Source organism: Pituophis catenifer, unplaced genomic scaffold (assembly GCF_029215685.1).
Source record: "Pituophis catenifer annectens isolate HBS135680 unplaced genomic scaffold, rPitCat1.0.hap2 SCAF_1, whole genome shotgun sequence".
Lineage (NCBI taxonomy): Eukaryota > Metazoa > Chordata > Lepidosauria > Squamata > Colubridae > Pituophis > Pituophis catenifer.
The window spans coordinates 195471428-195489168 of NW_027256881.1; the positions used below are offsets into that span (position 1 = coordinate 195471428).

Consider the following 17741-nt stretch of genomic DNA (forward strand, 5'->3'; position numbering starts at 1 on the left):
TTGTGGAAACATGCTACCTTTATTTTAAATATATATTTTGAATCAATATATATATCTTGTGATATATCATAATTTTATTATATGTTTATAAAGATTGCTTATGGGAGATGAACGTGTCAAGAATGGTCTAAATTTTATGTATGAAGCGCCACCTGGAGCAAAGAAAGGTAATTTTAGTTGTTTAGTAACTAACACAATATTTACCAACAATTGTATAGTAACTATAACACTCATCAAAGTGTTCTTGATCATCTTGTTTTAATTGTGACAAATTTTTCCTGCAGATTTTTTTTACACCTGTGTTTATCATTATCTTCCCCCACCCCATTTTAATTATAACTGAAAAGTACTAGAGAATTACAGTTAACACCTGGAGGAGTAAATATTTTCCTAGCAAACAATTTCAGTTTTGGATGTACCCAGATAAGGGTGAGAAAGACCACTCTCTCAAACACAGGAGAGAGCTGTTGCAGTTGTGTAAGACCAAATGTCTTTCACCTGTGAAGGTTTGACGCCATTTTACATAATCCAGCTACGTTGAGCTTCAATTTCCATTCTGGCCAGAGCTTTTGGGAGTTGAAATCTAACACATCCAGATGGTGTCAGTTTGAAGAGTGTGGAATAGCAACATTCAATTAAGCAGATCAATGGTTTGACTTGGTACAAAACAGTTTTTTTATAGTAGATGATATTGCAGACTTTAGGAAAGACCATTAGAAACTACAGCCAACAGTATTAGCAAAAGGAAAAATTTGCAGTGATGCCCACAATTGTTGATTTCAGAAGTTGGAACCTGTGTTGTAGTGGACATGATTTCATATCCTATTTTGCTTGCTTGCTTGTAAACTGAATCAAAATATTGTGATGTGCAGAGCATCTTATCACTTGTAGAACTGAAAGCAAATTTATGAACTGGCAATTGCTCCTCTAATCAACAACAGAGCTCATATTCACTCTTATACCCCTGCTAATCCTCCATGTGTAACTATGTCCTCTCACAAGAAGCTGCGGTAAAGTGATTTAAAATTAGGAACAGTCTGCCACAAAATGCGGTAACAGTACCTTCTGCAATTTGCCATAGTTGGAAGTAGTGTACATCTTGTATTCAAATGAGGCGTTCATTTGCTAGGAATGGTTAACAGCCCACTGACAAACACTGCTGGAAAAGTGGTAGCGGGCATACATGGGACCCAAATAGGACTAATTATCCATCTTATTGTTAAATTTCATGCAGATGTTGTCAAAGTCTCTAATCAGAGTATGAGCCTCTAAGAAAGACTCCTTACACTGAGATGGAAAATTTTTAATCTTCCATATGGCCAAAAAAAAAAAAAAAAGGCTATAGATCAGGGGTGTCAAACTTGCGACGACACATCATCACGTGATGTATCGCAACTTTCCCCGCCTTTGCTAAACTGGGGCTGAGCGTGGCCAGTGTGTGACACATCTGGCCCCAGGACCATGAGTTTGACACTCCTGCTGTAGATATAGGGAGTTGGAGAGGATCCTGTATTCTTGTCAAATATGCTAGAAGATTCTAGTCTTTGAGTCATTTTAGGCAAAGAGCTGAAATGCTTCTTCTGGTTCAAACTTGAACCCTTGCAGATCGGTCATACAATAGTGGATTAAATATTTTGTTTTTATATAGTATTTTTAGTTTTGTAAAAAAAATCCTGAAATAAGCATCACTGAAGAGTAAGTCTACATGTAGTGAATTTCTTGAGTATGGTTACATAAAACTGCAGGCTTTATTATAAATCTATAACACACACATTTGGTTATGCATAATTAAAAAGCAAAAACTAAATTTCAGTAGATTAACTTTATGAAATAAGGTGTTTTTCAGAGGTCTGTGAATTGCATGATCTGAATGTTTTTGATATCCCGGTTGCCTACTATATGTCTCATCTAATGGTCTGCCTTATCCTATTCCCTGCCATTTCATCATGATCATCAAACAAGAAACCAAAGAGGTAATTTCAATGTTTAATTTGTCATGTTTTCTCATATTTCAAAATCTCAATGTGTATATAAATATCAGCTTGAGTTTATGTATTGTTGTTTAGCAGGAGGGAGAAACTGATTACAAATTTGAATGGCAGAAGGTAGCTCCACGTGAAAAGTAAGACTTATTGCTTTATAATTTGATTAATGTATTCTGAGAGCTGTTTTCATGGATGTGTTCTTTAAGCAAGAAGCTTGTTGTCTCAAGCTGTATATTTTACAAAATGAACAGAGGCACTGCCTTTTCAATAGACAATACCTCTTGTATTTTTTTTCCCCACAGAAATAGATCAGCTGAATACATGAGTTACCATATCAGATCTTAGAATAAAATGTTGGAAGGATATAAATGGAAGGAAAGCACAAATTAGCCAAGAATATTATTGAGACTGTAAAGTACACATTCTGTGTTTAGATACTGCTTTCATATAATATCTAGGATTTTTCTCAAGGACTTCATGTTACGAAGTTTCTCTTGTTCTTTGCTGCCTGTCTAGAGTTCCCAAATCTGTCTCAGAACACATCTCAACTTTCTAAAGCAGATTCAGCGGACATGAAGTCTGTAACAAGAGAGAACCAGAGCTATTTGCAAGTACAGTAGAACCTCTGGTCACGACCATAATTCGTTCCATAACTTTGGTCACAAACCCATTTGGTCGTGATCTAAACCTAATTTTGGAAATTTGATGCTTACAAAAAAATGGCGCAGAAGGGGAAATCGGCCGCAGGAAAAAAAATGTGAATTTTTTGGTCCGAACCGATTTGGTAATGGTCAGAAGCATTCATGACCAGAAGTTCTACTGTAGTTCACTCCATCAGCAGATATATAATAAGCACATTCAAAAAGTATGAACAAAGTTCCATATTTATAAAACTTTCCCTCTCCTGAAATGGCCCAGGATGAACAATGAAATTCAAGGAAACCATCTTGCTAATATCTTTCTTGTGTATATATTTATTCAAAATGTCAGCCTATTATTTTTCTGTTTAAAAGATAAATACTGCAGCATCCCAAACTGAAGAGTACTCAAAGTCATATACAACTTAAATTTGCATTAAACCTGAATCAGCTTAACCACAAAGAGCGAAGGCAAGAGACGTATAGAATAGAATAGAATAGAATAGAATAGAATAGAATAGAATAGAATAGAATAGAATAGAATAGAATAGAATAGAATAGAATAGAATAGAATAGAATAGAATAGAATAACCAGGAAGCAATGGTGTTCTATTAAAATAGTAAGAATAATGAGTAGAGCAGGAAAGCAAATAAACACAATGAAAGCACAATTTTAGATGGCTAAAAATCCACGTGCATCATAGCCTTGACATGGTGAATGTGGCAGCTTGAATAAAAAGGGTGAGAACAGATTTTTCAAACGTTAGGTAATGGTTGTTCTTGCCATCTAATTAAGGCTTCCCCAGGGAACAGCGATCTTGGGATCTTATTTAGAAGTCATGTTAAATGAATCTTAAGTGGAGATTTCCCTTTTTATTCAGCCTTTCTTGATGTCAGGAAGAACCAAATTTTTATCTGTATGCTTTTTGGATAAATGTGAATGAATTAGAATTAAGAAACATTTTGATGCTGTGATTTTTGCATTTTCAACAATTGCAGCCATGTTTTTATCTTGTTTGAATCCCCAGTAACTAGTAATTATAATTCTTTGTAATGCATAAATATTATATGTATGCTTCTATTTTGTATTTAACAGATATGCTAAAGATGACATGAACATTAGAGACCAGCCATTTGGCATCCAGGCAAGTTTTATGAATTCTTCCTTCTATTTTAGATGGATTTCATGTATTTAGTAGTGTACAATAAATGACATTAGGCTTGCATTACGAAAACTTTACTTTGGATATAATGGAATAAAACATGCTGAACTGAAATGTGAAATTAAGTCAATATGAATCATTTTCAGGTGAGGAACGTGAGATGCATTAAATGTCACAAGTGGGGCCACGTAAACACAGACCGGGAATGTCCTTTATTTGGCCTTTCTGGAATTAATGCAAGCTCCGTTTCCAGTGATGGCTCAGGTAGGTGTCTAAAAGGTATTTCAGTCAGTTTGTCAACTAATGTCAAGTTCTATTTATCTATATTTTATTGAGCTCAGCAACGATTGGGTGCTTAACTTTGCAGGATTCGGATCGAAGGTCTTCTATAAATGCTTTCAGGTATCTTAGGTGAAGAGAAAATATTTTTGTGTGCTAATGAATTTTCCAGCCACTGTGATTCAGTCAGTATTCCAGTGCTCAGTCTTTGCATGGAGTTCTGTATGAACATTAGAACCACCAAATTGTGGTTCATGTTTGTATCCCACCTACAGATAACTAATCCCATGGTAATATTTCGGATAGAGTGATTTCAGGATGATTGCACCCAAACTATTGAAAAAATGTCTGTAAGGAACTAATGAGAACCCCTTAAAAGTACTTTAAAAGCAAAAGTGCTCCATACCAAGTAACCAAAAGAAATAATACTCTTATTTGCGATAGGATTTTTTCTTCCTTATTCCTCGACTATAATGCTAATCCATTTGTCGATTCAGACTTTTAAAAATATAATCTTTTCACTTTCCAAAGTCTCCTATTGAATAATATATCTTGCTGGTGAATGGAGATTATTTTTGCAATAAGGCAATTTCACTGGATGTGGTTATCATGGGATAATCACACCCCTGGGGTACAGCCTTGGCTGTAATCTCCCAGGACTGTAATTATTTCATGACAACTGTACTCCCCCTGATGATGCATTTATTTCCATTATGAAATCTTAGTCTGACATATAAAGTAACTTACTTTGATCATTGGAAACCACATAGCAGTGAGAGAATGTTCCAGCTGTGCGGTTTACTGAGACCCACTATAAGATTGACTACATCCTTTATAAAGTTAAATTAGGCAATCAAAATGCTGTTTTACCTTAAGCTGTTTTTTTTTTTTAAAAAAAAAAATACTGATACTAACTTTTACCATTCGTAATAAAAAAAAGGCAAAACTTCATGCTCTACTTTTCTATGTGAGTTGGACGGCATTGGCATGATGTGTGATTAATTCTTCCTCATTGAAAGCAACCATTTGCTTTCTAACAAACTATTGTTATCAGCTATTACTGTTATCAAACCATGACAGAAATGCCAGAAAAACACAGTTCTGATACTTTCAGAAGGCAAACTGACATTGTAGGTCAGATGCTGATCATCCAAAGCAGCTGCCAGTCATCTCTTCCTCTATATCTGAAAATAGTAGAACTTAAGCGATGCCACGCCGTTTCTCATGCGGGAGGGGGCATTAGTGTGGCAGTTGTCTTAAAATTTGCCATAAGACTTAGTTTAGTCTTAGTTTTACATTACATGGGCATAATGAAGTAGAATTTACTATTTCTAGCAGCGTTTTTAACCAGATGTACACACCTATCCCCAGTTCTTGCTATAATACGTTCAGTAGCAGGAATAATTAAAATAAGAATGCATTGAATTATAATATTTTTCATTTTGCTGGGTAGAGCTGGTAGGAGTTAGAGATCGGAAACCGTTGGAGGCTCACACTGACATTTATAAAAGGACTGGAGCAACCACCCTTATTGGAGAACTGGAATGCAAAGTAGTGGTATCAATCATTTTAAGGACCTCACTTTTAAATGGGATGTGCAGTGCTTTCTCAGTGCAAAAGGATACTGAAATGTTGTGCATCTTTAGAACACTTTTTCTCTATCTTCCTGTATGAAAGGAAAACTCTTCATATTTTTCCCCTCTGCTACTTAGTCACTCTGTTACCTATGATTCTAGAAAAGTTATTTTACAGCATTTAAAATAATGCGAAAATGCTGAAAAACATACAAGTATTTAGCAAAGTAATAAGTAGAGCCAAAGTAGGGTTCTGATTTTTTGCTAGCAAAACCAGAATAAATAACAACATGAGAGAAATTGGTCAAAGTTATTCTACAGCAAGTCAAAATATTCTACTTTTGGCACATATATTTGAATTGTCTGGATGAAGATTTTTTAAAAAAATTTTTAACATGGTTTTAAAAAAGGATGAATAGTCTTCATTCAGAAGGCCACGGTGATGACTGCTTCTTTCCTTTAAGGCTCCAGCCAACCAGATCCTAATCCAGTGCATGAAATGCAATATTCACAATTAATCTTCGAAATACAGGTTTTAAGGAAACCTTTGAATCATAATTTCTGCAGATACTCAGAATTAGAGCAACCACAATAAATGACTGACCATTGCTGATCTCCAGAAAGGAAGGCTCCCTGGGTCTCCTGTCATACTGCTCATATCATTAAGAATTTTATCCTAAATTTCTACTGGGATTTTCCCCTCTTATACTTTATGTACAATAAAATAGAATAACAGAGTTGGAAGGGAGCTTGGAGATCTTCTAGTCCAACCCCTTGCTTAGGCAGGAAACCCTACACCAATAAATCTTCTCATGGCCAAACAACTGTCCTTTGTTTGATAAATCTTATAATGCTTTCCTGCACTACGTTTTCTCCAAACAAATTATCAGCCCACCAAGATAGACCAAGCCAGGGAACAGATACTGCAAGGGATACCCATTGTAAAGGAAGGGCTAGGACAGCTTGGCAGGGACACTCTTTGCCCAGCAACAAACATGACAAGATGAAATAGTCGTTGACATTTGCTCTCCTTGGCCACCAGAACTTTCTGAGCACCCAATGCAAAGTTTTGAACACTACCTCTGGCCCTGCAGCTGTTATGGCAGTCGTGTTTATTCTGTAAAAGAAGGGGAGTATTTTAAATGGCTATTTTGAAGCCATTGTACTTCATTGACAGAAGAAGTGAAACCTCACTCTGTGGCTGTCCCTGGAGGTCATTCATCCAAGCCCTGTTGTTGCTATACTCTGATCTGATGTGAAAGATGTGGTTATTTGTTCACCCAGCTCTTGCTAGGGGAATCTATGGAGTTTCCCAAACGCTACGTTTTGGAGCAATTTGGGCACTTGCTTTCTATGTGCCTTCAATTCCACAGCTAACTCAGATGTTGGAAATAGTAAGTCTTGGCTGTTGGTTCTGCACCTGCACAGGAGAAATATGAATCAAAGCCTTTCCACTGCTGAGGACAGGAACATTTTTATTTGCATGAGCTTTCCAGTGCTGACATCCAAAGAGGCAACAGTAAGGTGTAAGAGAGAAAGAGTGGGTAAAGAAAGGCTGTAAAACCTTCCCTTACTATAAAACCTTCCTCCATGCCTCAGTTTTCTAATCACACATCAATTAACATGCAATGTTGGAACAGTTCTTCCCAATTCCCTGGTGTGACTTCACTTACTAACTTCATCTCTCATTTCATCAAGTCCTTCTCAAACCTGGTCAATCATTCTAGACCGCTTCTCTGGCAGATAAGTGAATATCCAGTATGTTCTCACAAACTCTGTGTTCAGCTTATACAGTAGATCTCTCAGTTGGGCTTTGTCTCCCAGCTGAATCATCAAATACATACAGCTCTAAAACTTGGCATAAAGTTCTGCTAATTATTCATCATGGATCATTGCTTTCATTGAGAAGCACAGAACCTTAGGCTGTCCCTTCCTTTGGCAAGCCCGGAACAAAAGAGCCCCAACCTGGAGTGATCTGTAGGAAATTCTACTGGCTGACCTAAACAATTCACACCGAGTTGTAAAAAAATCAGAAATTGATCCCAGGCTTCCAAATTTTTCTTTCAAAGGTCCATGGGAGTGAAGAAGTTCTGGTTGGGCTGTTGGTTATCGAACCTTGTCTCAGTTGCTCTGTTAGACATATCATGACGTGCAGGATTGTTAATTTTATAGCCACGCAGTTTATTATAACAGTACATCAGCGAAGTTGTGCTGTAGACAGTGGAATGTCCTGAGGATCTGATGCCATCTCTACAACCAAAAGTAAAGTTCAGTGCCTTTCGGAATAGAAAGTAATGAGGCTCTCAAAATTGAGGTCAGCCCTGAGAGGAGGTCACCACAAGGACTAGTGAAACCCTGGTTTCTTGCTGTGTGAGATAATAGCAGAAACTTGAAAACCTGTCAGACTTTCCTCTGACTCCTTTTATGCCCTCAAGGCAGTTTTATTTTCAGTCTCTTTCTCATGTTCTCTCCTTTCTCAGATCTGAAACCTACTTTACAATCTGCTGATAGTCCTTGAATACTTTTGCCAATGTTTGTCTGTGTTTTCCTCCATACAAACATACATCCTCCATTTTTCCTTTTATCCCCAAGAAATAGTTTTTCATACAGTAGAACCTCTGGTCACGACCATAATTTGTTCCATAACTTTGGTTGCAAACCAATTTGGTCGTGACCCGAACCTAAATTTGGAAATTGGGCGCTTACAAAAAAAATGGCGCGGAAGGGGAAATCAGCTGCAGGGGTGTGTGTGAATTTTTTGGTCAGAACCTGATTTGGTCTAGGTCAGAAACGTTCGTGACCAGAGGTCCTACTGTATTTTTATTCATCCAACATCGCTGTCTTCTAAGCCTGCTTCAGTTTGTCTAGCATTTTCTTGAGGGGGCGCTCAAGACTCCAGATAGAAATCCAGATAAGAACCAATGTGGAGTCAGAAGATACTGTAGGGCTGGGATGGAAAGAGCCTGATTCAAGTTAACCACCCATCAAAACTTGGACTAGCCATATTCTTCTTGGAATGTTCTTTATTTGAGGATTAAATTAACCAGGAAAATAGTTTGCTTGTCATCTTGATCCTCTGGTGAAGAGGTATATTATAAACATAACAAATAATGAAAGAATAATAAACTGAAATTGCTTCTTATCGTTTGAAAAATATGATTTTGTTAATACAGATGAACATTTTATTAATCTTGTTTTTTAATGCCATTACACTGTTGATTCAGCTAGTGATTAACTGTAACCCAGTCAGCTTTTACATGGCTCATAGTTGTGTACAGTAACAGTGCAGTGAATTAAGAACCTCACAGCCAGAAAATGGGATCAGCCCGATTCTTGCTGTGAAATAACCAAGCCATAAGAAGATGCTTAACTCTCAGCAAACATTCATGCTATAATATTAATGAAACACATTTAATATATTATATCTTAAAACAAACAAATTCAGAATTTCTTATGTAGGAATTGCTCTTTCTACTTGCAATGGTAGACTTGGTACCACTTTAGATCGAGTCTGGGGTGCTAATCATAGGATAAATAAGGCAAGTTTGTTAAGAAAACAATCTCATTAAAGTAAAATTTCTCTGCACAGTATGTAGGAAAATAAAGCCAGTGTATGGAAATATATTTAGTTAAAGGAAAGGAAAAATGTATATTGCTTTGGAGCAGAGGCAGTAATAGGAGCAAACAACATGAATTCTGAACACTTTCATAAATACGTAGACCTTAAATCCTTAAATAAACTTAAATGCAGAGTACACCTTAAATAAACTTAGAAGCACTAGCTAAACTTTAAAAGCAAAAGAATTCAATCTTAAAATGCCTACTATTTGCATGTATAAAATGTATTTTAATTTTTTAAATTGTTTTCACAAGCATTTATCCTAAACTAACGCTTTTTAAAATTTTTAACATTTAAGCAACACATGTAGCATTTATGTTTTAAAAAGTGCTCTAAAACCATTTGGATTTTCAGGTATGTTGTAAACAACCCCTGACTGACATTGAATCATTTTGGAAAAAACTAAGCAAGACTGAACTACATTAACACAGCCTAGTGTGAATTAGAATGGAAACTTGAGAAAACATGCCAAAAACTACTCAACATGGTGATGTCCATGAAATCTCAAAAAGCTGGCCTCAGTTTATCCTATGCTAGTTAAAATTATATGAAAGTGCAAGGATGGAGACCTCCCCATGTTATCTCCCAGCCTTGATCTATTTAACATTTGCTACATAGACATTAGAAGCAATCCCTTTAAAGCAGTGTTCTTTGGGAGTATATTGATCCCCTAACAGGATAAATGAATTTGTCTGACGCCATAAATAAAACTATTCCATTGGGTTAAGGTTAGGGCAGATATTAAACATGCTGCATACTTCTAATAATGAATCTATATATTGCCAAGGGTTCTTTGACTTTACAGTCCTATAGCTGCCTGCTGTACTATAGAAACACTGTCTCCTTGGGTTCCTGCTTGAACTGGAAAAGGAACAGCAGAGCCCCAGGGAGAATTGTAATAGGGGAGTGTTTGTTTTTTTTAATGTGAATCTCTTTTGGGTTACTCAGGACTATAGACACACACACATGCAGCTTGTGGAATACCTGCTCTAATGCATACTCTTGATGTCAGAAAATGTTTTAGTTTGGAAACTGGCTTGCTGTACTTCAATTTATGTGCTTGTATCAAATGCTTATAGACAGACCTCACCTAAAATATATTGCTTTCAATGTGACAAAGTTACATAAGAAGAGAAACCCCTTGCACTTAAAGAAAAATGCAATTATTTTCTATTCTGAATCTCCAGACTGCTGTTTTAGAAAATCGTATCTGATTATTTGCTCAGCAGAAGATTATTGCGTTGATTTAGCTATGATTTTACTTAACAAAGCTTCCACTGAATTTCCCACTGTGTAGTCCAAAAAAGGTAGAGAGATATAAATGATACATTCAAACTGTGATTTTGGTGAACAGGGCCATCGATGCACCCCTCAGAGCTAATAGCGGAGATGAGAAACAGTGGGTTTGCGCTGAAACAAAATGTACTGGGGAGAAACTTGACCGCAAATGATCCATCCCAGGTAATGATCTTTTTATCAGTAAGCTGAAAATGTGTGTAAATCTAAATGTGATTGGTTGTGAATTGTTGCTTAATGTTTTTGTAATATGCATAACCATAGGAACGCCAGATAGGTAGAGAAAGCTCGGTGTCTCTTAAAATACCGTCTGTTTTCCCACTTTTTTTGTTAGCTGGAATGATAGTCTAGAATTTGTCCAATCCATAGTTTAATAAATGAAAAGCCTCCTGCAGGTTAGTAGAGATTTATTATCTACCAGAGGAAATGGCTTTGACTTTTCTTTACTTGCTTATGATGGCGGCTGCTTTATCTAACTCTATCCCTTGGTGAAAAATAATGACAGTGCCGACCAGGGGATGCCATACTTTGGAGGTGCAATTCTGAATACTGCCCTGTGTGTTGCTGGAGATTGTATCATTTCTCTCTGCGTGGCTACCAGAAGGGAAGCTTGACAAATGTAGGGTAAACCCTTGCTTATCAGAGATGGGGAGTTATGCTGCCAGAGCCGGAGTTGTGGTGCTATTTCTTTTGTTGCTGTCCTGTTTCGTGGATTTTACCTCACTTACAGCATAGTTAAATCACTTTCAGATAGAAGAACATGATGCCGCGCTTACCGATCAGCGATCTTTCTCCTCAAAAGGAGCATCTTAATAGCAAGCAAGATACAAGTTTCTAATTGAGAATATTTGTAACTCAGAGTTGGAATGAGGGGTCCCTGGTGCTCTCTGAGCTTGGTTGTTTTCTTGCAGATGTTTTATTACCCAAACTAGGTAACATCATCAGTGCTAGTAAGGAGTGCAGCCAAGTCCAAAAAACTAGCTAGGGAATTTCTAGAAGCCTGGCACTCTGGCAAATTACCAATCAGTAGACACATAGACATTAACAGTATCTATAGACTATGCAAAAGAGACAATCAACCAGCCGAAAAGAGTACCAAAATAATCCAAGCACCTCTCCACCCAACAATCAGCACCCAGATCAGCATCGATTAACTCCAAGGTTAATATCAGACCAACATCAAGTAAGCAATACTCCAATCAAGAAACTGCCAAAGAAGCCAACAGTAAACAGCCCACCAAAGAATCTCAAGACCACCCCTACCAACACTGCCAGGGCAAGCAACTAGAACTGACAGCAAACCGCTCCTTACTAGCATTGATGATGTTACCTAGGTTGGGTAATGAAACGTCTGCAAGAAAACAAGCTCAAAGTGTATGAGGGACCTGTCATACAAGTTTCTAGATGCTTTGTGTCCTTAAGGTTCAGCTTCTTCTTCTTCTTGTGTCTCATACGAGCTCCATAGCACAAGATCTTTGTAAATGGGACCGTCAGGCGATACTATTTGAACATGGTTTTTCTAATGTCCTCCAAATTGGCTATTCAGGCTGGAAATTGTGGGGGGGGGGAAAGCATCTGATTGGTCCTAGGCTCCCTTTAAACTACACTTCATATGGGGACAAAATATAGGTAGCCCTAGACTTACAACAGTTTGTAAAGTGACTGTTCAAAGTTATAATGGCACTGAAAGAAGTGATTTGTGAACATTTTTCACACTTAGGACGGTTGCAGCATCCCCATGGTCATGTGATCAAAATTCAGATTCTTGGCAACTGCCTCATATTTATGACGGTTGCCATGTCCCAGAATCACGTGTTCACCTTTTGCAAACTTCTAACAAGCAAAGTCAATGGGGAGGCCAGATTCACTGAACCATCGTGTTACTAACTTAACAACTACAGTGATTTGATTAACAACTGTGGCCAGAGAAGTCATAAAATGAGGCAAAACTCACTTAGCAACTGTCTTGCTTAGTAACAGCAATTTGGGCTCAATTGTGATTGTAAATTGAGGACTACCTGTAATGTAATGTTAGGATGGTTGCAGATTAACGCACTTAAGCCTTGAACTGCTCCAGTTGGGTAAAAGGGGGTTTAAAAGGAGATGGGGAGGGGGGGAGATGTGGCTGAAAGGAACTAACCCAACTAAGCCAGTCAGTTGACCCTATTCCTGTGCATTACATTGGTGCTCTTTTCTTTGTGGCAGCATTATATGTTCTACCTCTCAAAACAATATTTATTCAACCATTTTAAAAAATATATTATTTATATTCTGTATTCTCCATACTGTCCCTTCCGTCCATGTTCTATAGCTAAATCTGAGCCACAGTGGCTCAGTGGTTAGAGTGCAGTACTGCAGGCTACTTCTGACTGCCAGCTGCCTGCAATTTGGCAGTTCAAATCTCACCAGACTCAAGGTTGACTCAGCCTTCCATCCTTCCGAGGTTGGTAAAATGAGGATCCAGATTGTTCGAGGCAACATGCTGACTCTGTAAACTGCTTGGAGAGGGCTATAAAACACTGTTTTATAAGTCTAAATGCTATTGCTATCTCTCAATCTCTCAATCTCTCTCTATTTTTTAGGAATATGTTGCAAGCGAGGCAGAAGATGACCCAGAAGTAGAATTTCTGAAATCCTTGACAACGAAGCAAAAACAAAAACTTTTGAGGTAATCCTATCGTGAGGATGTAGAGGCTACTAACAAGAGTTATTTTGAAGTTAAAAGCTCTGCTTTTATTCTATTATTCTATTGTAAAATAATTGTGCAGAATACTTAATCGCAGCTTATCTTTTCCCATGATTTTAAGTCCATTATCATTCATTGCTTATTTGAGTGGGATTTGTTGAGAGCTGGGGGTTATTGGGGTTCTGAAATCCCTTCCTCTTGCTTTGCTGTGTGAGCAGCACATCCTTGAATCTTTATATACTTGGCATTTGCAGAATGTGATTGCATGATCCTTAAACTGTTCCCGTTATAATACTATTTTATATGCTAATTTGTTATGAGGAGAAAACACATAAATTACATTGAGTAATTCTATACTACAGCTGAAAGATAATGGATTATTTTTTAACAAAAAAATTACATTTGGAAATATCTCATTTGCTCTTAACTGGATCCAACATTAACCCACTCTTATTCTACCATAGTTGATAAAATTGGCTTTTAGGAAAGTAGAACTTGTACATAATTGATCCATTTGTTTTATATTTTGTTTGTACTACTCTGATTAAATACCTAGGTACCTAGTGAATAGGGACAGATAACTTAAAGATTTAAATGATAAATGAATATATTCACTCCAATGTAAGTGTGATATCTAGGACAGAATGCATGTATCCCTTGGATTATCTCCATCTCCTTTGCAGGGAGAGGGAAGTGCTAAGCAGTGCTTCCTCCACCAGTGTATTAGCAATAGCACTTAGACTTATATACCGCTTCCCAGTGCTTTACAGCCCTCTCTAAGCAGTTTACAGAGTCAGCCTATTGGCCCCAACAATCTGGGTCCTCATTTTACCCCCCTGGGAAGGGTGGAAAGTGGAAAGCTGAGTCAACCTTGAGCCAACTGAGATTCCAACTGCCAAATTACAGGCAGCCGGCAGGCAGCAGAAGTAGCCTGCAGTACTGCACTCTAACCACTGCGCCACTGTGGCTCATTTAATGGTTGTTTATCTCAGTAGCTTCCTACATGTACAGCAGTAACTGCTGGATCTGATTGGGAACTTTGCAGGTAGAGTGTCTCATGTTGAGGAACATGTTCCAGTTCACCCATTGCCCTGTTGTTAAGTGAGACATTTGTTAAGTGAGTTTTCCCCCATTTTACGACTTTTCTTGCCACAATTGTTAAGTGAAGCACTGCAGTGGTTGATAAGTTACTCACAGGGTTGTTAAGTGAATGTGGCTTCCCCGTTGACTTTGCTTGTCAGAAGGTCACAAACAGTAACCACATGACCCTGGGACACCGCAACCGTTATAAATATGAACCGGTTGCCAAGCATCTGAATTTTGATCCCTTGATCATGGGGATGCTGCAAAGGTTACTATGAAAAACAGTCCTAGTTCACATTTTTCATTGCCGTTGTAACTTTGAACGGTCACTAGACGAACTGTTGTAAGTTCAGGACTACCTGTAGTGCTCTGCTTTTATAGCAACCATGCTATGAAATCATGCGTTTTAAAAATTCTATGACAGCAGTGGAGCCATACTTGTTGGTATCTGGACGCTTTAGTGTCAAGTTTGCTCTAAACCTTTTAAGAAAAAAAAAAGATGATGAACACATTTATTAGATCAGGATATACTATATCAAGGATGGCTTTAAAAGAGGCAAGTTTGGGGATTGATTCTTTTTTTTAAAAATAAAATAAAATAATAAGCTTATAATCTAAAATTTCAGTGTAGAGTCTCTACTTGCTGACCTTTTTTTTTTTTAAAAAAAAAGGATTGCCCTGTTATGCCACTTTGTTTCATTGGTCAATTTTTCTCTGTTCAAAATCAAAGAAAACTAGATCGCCTAGAGAAGAAGAAGACGAAGAAGAAGAAGAAAGACAAAAAGAAGAAAAAGCAGCAGAAGCGAAAAAGTAAAAGTAAACACAGAAAACATAAGAGCAGCAGACACTCTTCTGCATCCTCCAGCGAGTCTTCAGCAAGCAGCAGCGACACTGAGACCAGCAGCAAAGACAAAGCCCCTTGCAGAAAATTAGATTCTCAGAAAAAAAGGAGAACCCGGTTTTCCGAGACCGACAGCAGTGATTCTGATGATGAGAAGGGGAAGGAAAAACTTTACAGAGATCCCTCCGGCAGACATGATAACAAGGACAAAGATAGAGAGAAGAACAACAAATGGGGCTCCGGTGAGAGCAAAAGAAATCCCGCAGGCAGAAAGGAAAACTCAGAGGGGAGAAAAGAATTGGAACGACCCGGACATGTAAGCAGGAGCCACAGCAAAGGGGAGAGGAGCAGCAGGCAGCGCTCTGATTCAAGGCAGCGGGCTTACTACAGTCAAAGTGAGGAACGAGACAAGAGTAAGGAAGTAAAAAGCCACAGTTCAGAGGTAAGCAGAAAGCAAAGGAAGCATAAAGAGAGCCACCCTGATGAATACAGCAAGAGGGAGCACCGAGAAAGAAGCAGAGAGAGGAGAAAATAGAGAAAGTGGGTGGTGCGTGCATTTTTTTCCCCTTTCGTTTTTTTCCCCCAACACCTCTTGGGAAGGGCTCCTACGTCTCAGAAAATCTCAGCCTCACACTTCAAAAATTCTTGTATACTTACGTTGTATCTATCATATAAGCAGTAAATAAACACAAACCAGGTTTTTCCATTGGAGTTATTTAATTCGGAGGTGGAGGGGAGTGGGAAGAAAAGTTATTTGGTACATCTAGTTTTCTTTTGCCATTGATACTGGTGTGCAGTACTGGAGTTTCAACAATAGCGTGGTTCTTTCTTTAGATAATATATCTAGACAAGCCTTTCAAGAAACAAAAGAAGCTGTTCCAGAGACATGGAATTATTTTGTTGGCATTTAATGTGGCTTGAAATAAAATTCCTGTTAAGAGGCATAAAAACTGGATTATTTTGATCTGAACTTTTAGTTTCATTTTTGAGGATGGTTTCCTAAGTTAAAGCAACAGAGCAGCATTGTTCAACATAGGCCAATGTGTTTTGTCCTTGTGAAAGTGTATCTTCATCACAACTATCTAAATGTGTGAACTCCCATTGGTATCACAGTGTCAGTTATTTTGCAGCACTTGAGAAAAATATTTTTTGTGTTAAGAATTTCTAAGTGTTGTGTGCTCCAGAAATATAATGTCCATTCCAGCCCTATCTTATTAAACTGCAGATCGTTATTGTTAAGATATGGTAGACCTCATTAGTGGGACACCGAGCAATTTTGCAGTCTTGCTATAGTTTAAATCATCTTCATTAATGCTTGTTTTTCTGTACGGTTTTGCATCACCATGCTGAGATTTTTGCATAAAAATGAAATGTGACTCACTTTGCAGAGCTGAGCTTTGATGTATGTTACATCTTTGCCTTTTATCATAAGTTTTATAATAAAACTTATACAATTAAACTCTGTGGCCTTTGAATGCAAAGTAATAAAGTGGTGGTATTTTCACAGAATGAAAATATATTCTATGGCCTTATTATCAATAAAAATAATATATAAAGTAGATAGTGTTGTTTTCCCCTCTTACTTGAAAATTAAAATCCTTGACTTCTCTGTAAACACTGGGGCTATTGGTGAAATTGGACAGTTCTTATTCCTTGTATATAATGTTTCTGAATGATAAAATACATATCTAGTCTATCCCAGTAAGGATCTCTGATTTTAGTTTAAAATAATAATAGTAGAAGTTAATATCAAGAGAGGATCTTTCAGTGAAACACTATCATCACTACTGTTTGTTATTGCATTGACTCCTTTGTCAACAATATTGAAGAAGTCAGGCCATGGCTATCAAACATCAAAAACATCTTCCAGACTGTAGCACCTGCTTTACATAGACGATCTGAAGTTCTTTGGATAAACACCATCTGAAAACGGGGGTCATCTATACAGCCAACATATTCCAAAGGAGTTTGGATTGGAAAATGTGCCACCTTCACCATCTATAGGGGAATGATAGTGAAAACTGAAGAAATCAAGATGCTCTATGGAAATAACATCAAGAGTCTGGACAAAGAAGATCACTACAAATACCTGGGCATTGTTCAAGCTGACAACATCAAGCACACTGAAGTCAAGAAGGAGCTTGATCTTAGTCCAAATTCAGTGGAGGAAATACCATCACGGTAATTAACATCAAGGTAACTCCAGTCATTAGACACACAGCTGAAATAAGAGCCGAGGTGGTGCAGTGGTTAGGGTGCAGTACTGCAGCTACTTCAGTTGACTGCTAGTTCAGCAGATCAGCGGATCAAATCTCACCGGCTCAAGGTTGACTCAGCCTTCCATCCTTCCGAGGTGGGTAAAATGAGGACCCAGATTGTTGGGGGCAATATGCTATTTAGTATATTGTCTTTGGTGTAAGCCGCCCAGAGTCCTCGGAGAGTGGGTGGCATAGAAATATGAATAATAAATAAAAAAAATAAAAATAGTGGATTGGACGCTAAAAGCCCTGGATAGGAAGACCAGAAAAATAATGACAGTGAAAAATGCCTTTCATCCACACAGCAATATTGACAGAC

At 37.7% G+C, this 17741-nt stretch overlaps 1 protein-coding gene across 1 annotated transcript in view; it reads left to right on the forward strand.

Annotated features, from left to right (window-relative positions):
- Window positions 1-15868, forward strand: part of CIR1 (corepressor interacting with RBPJ, CIR1) — a 20640-nt gene extending 4772 nt beyond the window's left edge. Inside the window, exons 3-10 of the mRNA XM_070935297.1 lie at window positions 94-167; window positions 1963-1973; window positions 2067-2122; window positions 3720-3768; window positions 3933-4050; window positions 10613-10719; window positions 13137-13222; window positions 15054-15868. Of these exons, the coding sequence (XP_070791398.1) occupies window positions 94-167; window positions 1963-1973; window positions 2067-2122; window positions 3720-3768; window positions 3933-4050; window positions 10613-10719; window positions 13137-13222; window positions 15054-15699 (1147 nt within the window). The 3' untranslated portion in view covers window positions 15700-15868. The remainder of the gene's footprint in view (window positions 1-93; window positions 168-1962; window positions 1974-2066; window positions 2123-3719; window positions 3769-3932; window positions 4051-10612; window positions 10720-13136; window positions 13223-15053) is intronic.
- Window positions 15869-17741: the final 1873 nt, after the last annotated feature.